Source organism: Pseudophryne corroboree, chromosome 1, assembly GCF_028390025.1.
Source record: "Pseudophryne corroboree isolate aPseCor3 chromosome 1, aPseCor3.hap2, whole genome shotgun sequence".
Taxonomy (NCBI): domain Eukaryota; kingdom Metazoa; phylum Chordata; class Amphibia; order Anura; family Myobatrachidae; genus Pseudophryne; species Pseudophryne corroboree.
In genome coordinates, this window is record NC_086444.1 from 578,163,904 (window position 1) to 578,175,883 (window position 11,980).

Genomic DNA, 11,980 nt, shown 5'->3' on the forward strand with positions numbered 1-11,980 from the left:
TTTTCAAATAATATAGTAGTTTGGATGAAATATGCAAGAGATGCATTTACTACTTTTATGGAATCATAGGAGATCACTATCCTCTTGGCCACTGGTGCAAAAATCCTTTCTCATGTGGCCATATCCAGAGGGTTACATAGGTATCTCCACTTGTACTCCTTAATTGATTGTATTAAATCCCTGTTTTTGACAAATGTATCACTGCCAATGGATTAAACTCTCCTTGCTGCAATATCAATTGATGTAAAGTTTACCACTGGCAGGGATGGTCTCCTGCTCCCACTGTATGTTATTTTGCTACAAGGTAGCCGGTGGTTATGATTGAAGCTGCCCAACGGCAGAGCGCACTCCGCTCTCTATAGCAGCCCCTGTTAGTGTAAAATGTACCACTGGCCGGCACAATCTCCTGCTCCCACTGTGTGTGGTTGTACTTCGAAGTAGCCGGTGGCTGTGGTTAAAGCTGGGGCACTCGCGCTGTGTACGGCAGCAGAGCGCACTCCGCTTTCTTTGTCAGCCTCACTTATCTGTCTGTGCTGCGGCTCTGTTTTCCTTGCACAGCCAGCCTTTGCCCGCACCACAATGATATGGTGACGCGTTTCCCTGCCTAAACAATCATCGGCGGCTTCCTCAGACCAAGAGCTTTATTTTTAAAAAATAAAAATTAAAAAATTACATTTATTTTGAAAAAAAATATATATATTTTTTTTTTTACCATATACCAGCACTTTTCTTACTATTTGTACATATATTTCTTGTTTAGTCGGGTTGAGTTTACCTGCAGAAAAGCAGCAGGTATCTGGGGAACTAATAGGCGCCTGATCATTCTTTGTTTTTTTTTATCATTTATATTATATGATGCAGAGTATGCATGCACTACAGAATATAAATCTTGTATTCACTAGGTTGCAAATACTGTTATTACATACTGTAGGGCATAATTCAGATCTGATTGCAGCAGCAAATTTGTTAGCTAATGGGCAAAACCATGTGCACTGCAGGTGGGGCAGATATAACATGTGCAGAGAGAGTTAGATTTGGGTGGGTTATTTTGTTTCTGTGCAGGGTAAATACTGGCTGCTTTATTTTTACACTGCAATTTAGATTTCAGATTGAATACACCTGACCCAAATCTAACTCTCTCTGCACATTTTATCTTTGCCTCCCCTGCAGAACACATAGTTTCGCCCATTAGCTAACAAATTTGCTGCTGCGATCAGTTCTGAATTAGGCCCATAGTTTTTCTGCAAGAAGAAAATTGTTTGCGTTTTATATTTATTACTAGCACTAATGTCTCTGTAGATTATTAGATTGTTTTCAATTATATTTACATTTTAAATGCAGTTTCTTGTTTTTTTTTCCATTGCAGGAGCATTCATTGTTTGCTGGACCCCAGGCTTGGTTCTGTTATTACTTGATGTGTGTTGTACAAAGTGCAACATTCTGGACTATGAGAAGTTTTTCTTGCTGTTGGCTGAATTTAACTCTGCCATGAATCCCATTATTTACTCCTATCGAGACAAAGAAATGAGCGCCACATTCAGACAGATCCTGTGCTGCCAGCGAACGGAGAATGCCAATGGTCCCCAAGAAGGATCAGACCGCTCTGCCTCTTCACTTAACCACACCATCTTGGCTGGTGTCCACAGCAATGACCATTCTGTTGTTTAAACTAGGACAAGACAGGTTAGAAGCCAGAACTGTGGAGGCCAAACTGGAGTGTCTGCCCCACTGTTGAATGTTGCAGAACCAGCATTGTGCTAACTGTTCCTAAACACTAACGGGCTACTCCAAAGTTACTGAACTCAGATGAACATTAACAAATGAATGTCTAATGTTAAAACGCAGTAGTTAACCTACAGTACATGGACCATCTTTATGAACTTGTCACATTAACTGTCATTTCATGTAGAAACATAGATCTTTTTAAAAAGGTATATTCCATTAAATAAAACCTACATTTCCTTTTTTTAGTCCCATCAGCATGCCTGTGATGGAAACTGTTTGGAGTGGTTTGGTAACATTTGTATTGCTGCACTGCCTTAAAAGACAAAAATAGATACAGTATTTTTCTAATATAAACAGGAGCATTGTGCTAGTTTTGTGTGTATTCATTCTCCGTTATATGAAGTTTTATTTTATAAATATATAATTTTGTTATTTTATTTTTTACATTTTATTTTCTAGATGAGACATTTGTACAGTTTCAAGGAAACTCACAAAGCTTGTCGTAACCTCTAGACAAATAAACAAGATAACAAGTAGCAAAAGGTTATCTTGAATCTAATGTGTACCATTATCAGTATTTGGACCCTAGGTTAATTAAGCTCAGTAAGTAGTAGATTGGCAGCAGGTAGAGTGGATAAAGGATCTTGAAGGACCATCCTTCTGACATATTGTCCAATGGGCCAGTATTGCCACTTAACTACTTGTTGGTAGATCTTTTATTTTGATTCCATTGTTACAAATTTAGGTGGTCATGGTTATAGTGATTCATATCTGTAACATCTAACTTGCGTGTCTTTCTAAGCTCTGGGGCTTCATAATTAAAGGTGGTAGACTCATAGCTTCTTGTATACTTTAAATATGTCACACAGTGAAAGAATCACTCCAAGATTGATCTGTGCAGGTCTACAAAATATTAAGCTTCGAATCAGTGAATGAATTTTATAAAGGTATTTATGTCTAGGATTTCAATGCTTGATCATCATTAAAGGGGCAAGATCATTATTTCTTTTGTTGTGGGATTGTTGGATGGAAAGTCTTCCTCCTGAAGAATTATGATGACCTCATTCTCCAGGGAACAAGTTCTGATAGCTTCCCTTAATAAGGGAATTTGGTATCCTATTGGGTGAACCTGTCAAGCTTTACACATTCCACTCATTTAGAATTCTCCAAGCAAAGATGACTGAAAGAATTCACAATTTAAGACTCTATACCACTATTCACTGTACTATTTACAGAATAAATAGAAATACTCAACATTTTTAAATGGATGTATGAAAAATTATTTACTAATTCTGATATGAAAAAGAACAGCTTTCCAAAGTAACCTTCACAGGATAAACACAGCCAACTTCTCTTCACCTACCTGTCATAGTATATTCATTCTACTCCCTAAACCTGGAAAAGTGTTAAACCTGGTTTATAAGCTACATTTAGATATTTTTATTTATAACCACTTTGTCAATTGAGAATGATAGAGGCTTAGTGTTTACAGTAATGTACTTAGAGCAAAATGGGCAGTAGTATGTATCAACAGTATATAGCTAGCAAACAAAAGGTATACGAACGTCTACTGTAAGATATACTATTAATAGAACAGTATTCTGTACCTTGACAGGACTTTATTGAAAATTGTTGTTTTAGCTTTGTACAATGGACTTACTCTGAGTTAACACCAGAAATAAACATAGGGGTCATATTCATATCCAGTTTTCCCCGCAGCTAATTGACTGCTTGGACTTCTTCAATAAGCTCATGCATCCCCGCCTGTTAAGCTGCGAGGGTGTACAGTATCAGGAGCTGTGCGGAAAGTCCATGTTATAGTTCACCCTCTGCAATTTAACAAACAGGGATTTTGCATTTTACGTGGAACCTATGGGTTACATGTGGAACACGCCGAATAATTGAATAGGTAAGTCCCTCACCTAATTGGATATGCTCCATTATCTCAGATTGTGTCAATATAAGGAAACCTTTTGTGATGGCTACTTACCGGTAATTATATATATATATATAACCTGAAATTGAGTCAGAAGGGAAGCAAAGTGGTTGATGATAACACTAATTTAATGCACTAAAATGCTGAGGATTAAAGGGATTTAAGAAAATGGTACCTTGATGGTTATTGTATATATCTAATAATAGGTAAACTGTAAACTTAAATAGTGGTAAGTAGCGGCTGGGTGGGTATTTGCTAGTTCTTCTTTTAGAAGTAAAATACATTAAGGCTAATTTAATAGCATGGTTAGAATAGCACAACCAATCTAAATTTTACTATGATTTGTCTAACTTGCACTAGACTAATCAAGTTATGATTTGTTGCAAGAGGTTACAATACTTTGATGTTATTTGTGATGTAAAGCACAAAGGAAGCAAATCCCCATTATTTTAGGGGACCAGCATTATTTTTGCAATGTGTCTAATATTTATTTTCTAAACTTTTATTTTATTTCTGCTCTTTAAAATAAAATAAGAATTGGAGATACTGTAATTAAATTCACACAAATAAATTGAAACCACGGACAAATTAATCTGGACAATATAAGAGCAACACACTTTAGAAAGCCAAGCAGTATACAGTATAATTTGCAATTTTACATTACTGTAGATATGAATTTCTGGTTTTTATCTTAAATCCATGGATACCTTTTTTTCATATGTCCTTAAGTGCACCCAATATGTATTACAAGTGCAGTAAAACAGATTTGTTTTGAATATAAATTAAGGAACCACACAGAACAGTCACCAGGATAACCTATTGTGCTGGAAAAGCTGGTGATTATTTAATGCAGAATAGGAGTAATATTGTAACAGTAGGTATTTAAACACCCCCCCATCCTTCCCTTTATCTGTCATACTGCTTCATATTAGCCAGACCATAGTACATTAAAGTTAAATTATATTAGTCCAGTTCTGTTAATTCTTACCAATTTATGAACATGAGATTTTTTTAAAGAGACATTGGATTGTAGTGCATATATAATAGGCTGTAATGTTAATGTCTTAAGCTGTGTAGTTGCAGCCATTTCTATGCTCTCTCTCTATATTGAGTTTTGTTAGCGTTTCTCATCCTGCACTTTTTCTCCTGCATATACTGGAATTTATATTTGTTAGTGGTTTGCCTTTTTTTTTTTATTACTGGAACTAAGCGGTTCCAAGTTCGTCTAATATGATTTAAACAGTTTATGAAATCAATATTGCAACAGAATCCTTTTTGTACTAGGCTGCAGAGTAAACCTCACCACATTAAATAACTTTTGTGGCATCTACTATGTATATATAATTATTTGCTAAACCAGTGACTAACATTTATACAAACATATGGTTACAAACTTATGTATCCCACTGATCTTTTAATGCAATTGTTTCCAATTGTAAAGCATAATGGAATATGCTGGGCATATACAATTCATAACAATACTCAAAACTCATAACAAACAATCAGATTCAATCCATTTACTGGAGCAGATTTGGAAGTGATTGCAAACCTCTAATTGCTATCAGCACTAGATTTTCTTATGCTACCTGCAGAAACTTTTCAGGAAAGCTCCCAATATATCCAGTCTAACTAGATTGATATCACTATGGAAATTGTAGGGTTTTTCCCAGACAATTAACTTGCTGTCCCTGTATTTTGTCATTTGTTTAGCAACACCAAAGCAACACGCAACCGTTGTGTCATAAATGCTAAGTAAAAAATTCCAGATATTTGTTAATGAAACAAAGATATTTTTGTGATGTAAATTATAAAAATTGTTCCAGTTGTAAATTTTGTAGAAAAAAAAATTACAACTTTTGCTGGCATATAAACGTTATTAGCCAAATGTTAGACTTGTGCCAGTCTGCTTAATTAACACCAAGAAGATCTAAATTATCTCAAGCCAGCTGATCACTGATTGATTAAAGTGAACCTCTTATCCCCACAGATGATAATGTTTTTAAATAAATATTTGTAAATTATAATACAATGAATTTTTACTTTTCAGCTACAGTCTTGTGCCAGTGCTATTAGGGAAATGTCAGCAAATGATTGCAGATTTATTATTAACTATAAACTTTTCCACAGATTAGTAAATGATATTTCCTCACAAAGTATTAACCATTACTGCTAATCAACACTGTTTTGATCTTACAATATATTGCACTAGTAGATTATAATTCTTTAAATACAATTTACTGAACTGAAAATGAATGTTCATTGTTTGCAGTAGAACATTTACTGAGGGTTTGGGATAACACAGATTGGATGGTCAGAGAATGTTGTTAGTGGATACAGTGGAGTATAAAATTGAACAGGTGGTTGTGTTACTAATCTAAAGGGAGAAGGAAGTGACCTATGGACATTGGCAGATGAAATGTAGGTAAGGCACACAGTCTTAGTAACAGGACTAGAGCATTACTGAATGCACACCATTTAGCTGCTCTTACCTTACATGTGTACAGTACAGTGGTACAATGTGTTATCCTGATCTCTTATTAAAACATTTGACGGTAATGCTGTACTAAATGTGGGTGCAGATAGATTTCCATCACCCCACCCCCCACCCCCAGTCCACTTGTGAGGTAATTATCAGTGATCTTTATGGAACAAATAAACATAGTTGTTTACTAACATTGCCAAAGGAAATTGCAGCAACTAATCAGATATTCCCTTTCATTTGTGTAGTGCAAGGTATGTATTGGAAGTAGATGTCTAGTTGCTGTGGTTTTTGAGGCATTTTATACTTTCTGAACATAGTTTATAATGTATGTTCTGAACTGTGACTAAGACGTGTGCAACTTTTATGGACTAATTTGGTTGCACATAATTAAATCTAGAGGGCCAATGAGGTGTTCTTCTTTGTAAGTGAAACCATTGTTAATAGGATGAAATTAAGTTTGATTAGCATTGCACAAAAGTTGTAATGTACAAATCCAGCTTTGGGGTTTGTCTTCGTAGTCTTTAACACCCATCCTTTAATATATAGTAGACTTAATTTGAAAAAAAAAAAAAAGAAATCAAATTCAGACCAGCAAATGAAGATACCAGGAGCGCCAACTGTTTGCCTGTCAGTGAGGATGTACCTAACGCAAGGAATGTATAGTTAAAGGTTATTTTATACCACAAAAGCATAATAATGCAATATTCATTCAGTAGGTTAAGCCCTGATCTGTCATCGACCCTGAACATGTGATGTGACACTGAAGGGACCGGGGTCACCGTCAACAGTAAGAAGAGCAGTGCCTGGAATAACCTAAAGAGCCTCCGGGCACCTCTACAGGCTGCAAGGTGCATGGCTTTAGCGTCCTTTGGATGCTTCGGATGGCATTGGGAGTTTTTTCTTTGTGTCAGGGTGGTGCCTTTCTACTCTCAGACAACTGCAATTTTTCAGATTAACGATCCATGCTGGATTAGGCCTTAAAACTTGTAGAGTACCAGCCAACCAGCTTCTATATGCAACATGGCATTTAGGAGCTGTCTAGCAGGTACTTTATCTCCATTCACTTTATCCCTCTCCAAGGCTTAATGTACAGTATATACCTCAAAGTCTTTGTTTTCTTTAATACTATTAACCTTCCAAACATTTGCAGTACAGCTGGGGAACATGACACAGCTCAGGTACAGCAGATTATATGTGAATGCCAAATACTGTATACTGTATGTTGGCTAACTTCTAATGTCTCATACAGTTCATTTTCTATTAATAAAACTTAAAAAAAAAAAAATCAGGTTATCCTGTAAACATCAATTTAAACCAATGTAGTATATTTAATTTTAATCCAAGCATCTGTATTGAATTGGGCAAATGTCACTTTCAGGGTATAATTATTGTAAGAATAAATGAAATGCCATTAATTGTTCAGTGTGACTTATTTGCAGTATAAACAACACACTGTACCTCATCTAATGTTCCCAAACCACAGGGAACATATCCTTTGCCTCCATATTGTCATGTCTATTACAAGCTGTCTTGGAAGAGCGAGAACTTTTCTGGCACTTTCTTTCTCAACAGGAATGCAAGAATTGGCTTTAACTTAATTTGGCTTAAATCATTCTTATTATCATTGTTTGTTTGTAAGGCGCCACAAAACTCTGCAGCATTGGACAAAGAAATGTATATACAATAACAAATCATCCATAGAAAGAAATTAAGCTTAAAAACAAAGAGAAGATCCGAGGTTGAGAGGATTTGCAGGCAGAGAGTATAGGGGCCTTGCTCCTAAGAGCTTTCAGTATAGACTGTAAAAAAGCAATAAGGAAAAATGAAGCATGTGGCCTGTGTGTGCGCAGTCACATGTCCTCTGTGTTTCAGGGGGAATCCAGCTACTGACCAAAAACACTGCATGGCTAGATCGCATCGGTGATCATTTTACTAGTCGCTTTGGCCTGGTGGTAGGCTTGGCCAGTGTGTAGCCAGCAACATATTGTGTCAGGTTATTTAGTTATGTTCTAGAACTAATGTTCTTCTTAGTTTAATTTTACTTCATTCTGTGTCTTGTTCTGTTAGCAGGAAGATCTTCTGTTTATGTATGAACCAAGAGGACTCCACAATATGAGCTCTGTTTTAGCTGTAGCTGTTCTAAATCTGACAGCTAAGAGCAATCGAGCTAATAAAATTATTCAACTATAAGCCGATCCATAAAGCAAAAGTAACTTTTAACGGACAAGTCTAAATAGAAGACCTCTGTTTAGAATAAACATGTAATTTATTTTGTCAGGAGTCCAAACTCATTCAGATCTGTTCTGTAGCTAATTTTTCATTTTTTTCACAAACAATACTGTACTGTTTGTTTCCTTGTTGCCTATAAAGGTAAAGGTGTATCTAATTCTGATGACTTTCATTTATTTGCTTGTACATACCCCTCTGAAACATTTACTGGTTACTTCTGTTTTTTGAACCATGTTTTATAATGGTCACATACAGTATTTCATTTTATTTAGTTGCCCTGGGCTCTTATACGTCTTCTGTTTTGCGTAGAGTTGTATTCTGATTGAGAGCATATATGTGCTTATAAAGGGAAACAGCACTATACAGCTGTGTGATGATATAGGTAAAGGTCAAAAGGTACAAAGACTGGAAATATGCCTACAGTATTAATTGCTTCAAGAGGACATGCGCAAGCCAATAAATGAGTTATGTGAAGGTGGATAATTATTGTTAAACTGGAATGAATAGTAAAATAATACTGACAGTAATTAGTTTGTTTTACACCATAGATTTGCAAAAAGAGGATCATGGGAATCTGCACTAAGTGGTCAACAGGTCCATGCTATGGTATGCCTCTAAAGTATACCCATAGGTTACACAATTTTGGAATAGATGCCTTTATCTGTCTTGTCAAAAGAAAACCTTTCAAATTTAATGTGGATAATACAACTTATGTACATCACTTAGGATTTATACATAGAGATACTGTGTGCGGCTTGTTTGAGTGCCATTCAGTATTTTAATAAAGATCTGGGTCATGACACAAGTTTATGTGTAAAAAAAACATGTCTACCAATTTTGTCACTACTTTATATTTGACCCATTGACTTAGGAGCAGTTTATATTTTTAGCTATACTTTTCATTTTGACTTGTAGCACTTAAGTTTTTATCTATTTTTGAAATCCAAATGGTTTAAGTTGTAAGCAACAGATTAAAACAAATAAAAGTGTTATGTTTTTAGATTGGTCTTCCTGTATTTCTCCCAATGTGTTTTTTATTATTATTATTATTATTATTATTTAAAAAAGTTTAAAAAATGTAATCAATAGATTACATAGTCTGTGTAGGGATCACTTAAACACATGCTAAAATTGGAATTCAAGCAATTGTGGTGCTTTAAAGTTATTGATCTAATTTATATAGGAAATTATGTGCATTGAATGCAAATATGGATATTAGAAGTCAACTTGGAACTGCAAAATACTTTTTTTTAATTTAAACAAAGGTCACAGAACCACAAGGTCACTGATTATATAAATTATTTTGGGAAAAAAAGAAAAGAAAAACAAAACAACCTTATTTAACACAGAGATCTACATTGAATATGGCTCCAATCCACGGAGTTATTCAGACTCACAATGAGAGAGACTGAGGGGGAGAAGTATCAAGTCATGGAAAATTTGCCCAAAGCGATCAATCAGATTCTAAGGGCGGTATTCAATTCTTTCCACCCCCTTGTACACCCATTCTATTTCAGCTGATGGGCGTGGTATAATAATTTCAGCTTGGGCGCCCAATCCTTTACGCAGCTAAACCTGATTATTATGGGCGCGATATGCACGATAACGGGGATCACTTTAGAAAGGAGATTGGGTGTGATAAATCATTTGAATAACGCCCTAAATGTTATTCCTCTAGCACAGTCAATTAAATAGCACTTAGAAGCTGATTGTTTTGGCCAACATCTTTGCTTTATCTCTCTAAGGCTTCATACATCTCCCCTTGAATCTGTCACTCATTTTAAATTGACACAGGATAATAGGGCTGGTGACAGTCAGACACATTGTCAAGTTCTGCTATAGTAACTAATAACCACTGTATGCCCAAGAGCAAAAGTCCAGATGAACTGCATGGGATTTGGAAGCCACAAGAGCAGCTGTTTATCTAATTCCGTATACACTATCATGTGCTTGGAGCATGTTCAGAACAGCATACTGCCTACTTTACGTCTACTGTTATGGTTTAAAACCAATTTAGCAGTCACACCGATCTGGATTTGCCTTGACAGTGGCAGAGACATAGGGGTCTATTTACTAAGGTGTGAGTTTTTTTAGAAGTGGAAATGTTGCCCATAGCAACCAATCAGATTCTAGCTATAATCTTCTAAAAGCAGCTAAATGATTGTTAAATGGAATCTGATTGGTTGCTATGGGCAACATCTCCACTTTAAGAAAAACTCACACCTTAGTAAATATACCCCCTAGAGTCTTTACAAGTGACCCCCAGCAAGAGGATGTTGCTCAACGGTCTGCAGGTCATGGCCTTCTACCATTTCCCAAAATTCTCAATTCCGGTGTAAGATGCACAAGCTAGGTCTTCCTTGATACAGTGTTCTATGATTTCTACTTAATTATGAATCGCCTCAGTTATTCCTGACAGTCTTCACTGATCTGACCTCTAAAGCTATGACTACAGTGGCTATTTTAGATCGTACTGGCTCTCCCACTGTAGATATATACATATTACCCTCTTGCTTGTAGATTATTCCACCATTGTTTCAAACTAGAATCCTAATGTTTTCTCTCCGAGCTGGAGTTTCCAGCAAATACCATGTTAAATCTTGAATAATCTTGCTGTGATGGTTTCCTAAAGAGAAATTTCCAGTGTTGGCAATGATTATCACAGAAAGTAATGACTCATAGTAATATAGAATTAGATGATAGATAAGAACCATTTGGCCCATTAGCCTCATAAGGAAGGGGCGTGGTCACAATAGTACCCCCAATTCAAATTGAACAGTAGCACAATCTTTTTCACACATTGCGCGATTGAGTCACATTACACCACACAGTAGGTCCCCTTATTCACGTTACATCACTCAGTAATGCCTCTTATTCACATAACCTCACTCAGTGGTGCCTCTCATTCACATTATGCTACACAGTGGTACCCCTTATACACGTTATGCCACACAGTAGTGGCCCTTATACACAATGCCCACAGTAGTGCCTCTTATACACAATTCCCATCGAAAATGTGCTCTGTGCTGCCGCAGCATGCTGACCCCTGTCCTGTCCTGTCCTGGTCGTCACTTCACTGGTGCATTACTGGAAAGGGCATGGCCTTGCTGAACCTGCTGGGACATCCCCGCCTCCTCCCAGTAATGCATCAGTGAAGAGCCGACCAGGACCGGACAGGGGGCAGCACGCTGCGGCAGCAAAGAGCACACCTTTTAAAGCAGCAGTCTCCACGGTGTTCCCATGGTAAGTGATCCCCCTCCACAGCACCTCCGCCTCTGACATGTTCGAGAGGGCATGCTGCCCCCCCCCCCCCCATATGCTGCAACAACACTATGGAATGCCTTTCCATGCACAATAAAACTTCCTCTTGAATTTCCCCTCTTCTGGCAAGCTTATCGGAACCATCTGTGTCATCTCCATAAAATATTCTACTAAGTAGTACTTCCCCTCTACAGAGTGTACACATAACTTTACATGTGTTCTCTTTCTATACTCACACATCCTGCTGACCCCCAGGTCAACATTGCTGTTTGATTGGTTCATACAGCCCACCAAGAACCTATTTTCCTATAGATTGGAAGCAGGGCCATTCTACCTCTTTGTCCTTA

The 11,980-nt window shown here is 36.8% G+C and overlaps 1 protein-coding gene across 5 annotated transcripts in view; it reads left to right on the forward strand.

Annotated features, from left to right (window-relative positions):
* Window positions 1-9,372, forward strand: part of LPAR1 (lysophosphatidic acid receptor 1) — a 197,549-nt gene extending 188,177 nt beyond the window's left edge. For all 5 annotated transcript variants that reach the window (XM_063914212.1, XM_063914214.1, XM_063914211.1 and 2 more), the window contains exon 4: window positions 1,367-9,372. In XM_063914212.1, the coding sequence (XP_063770282.1) occupies window positions 1,367-1,668 (302 nt within the window). In that variant the 3' untranslated portion in view covers window positions 1,669-9,372. The remainder of the gene's footprint in view (window positions 1-1,366) is intronic.
* Window positions 9,373-11,980: the final 2,608 nt, after the last annotated feature.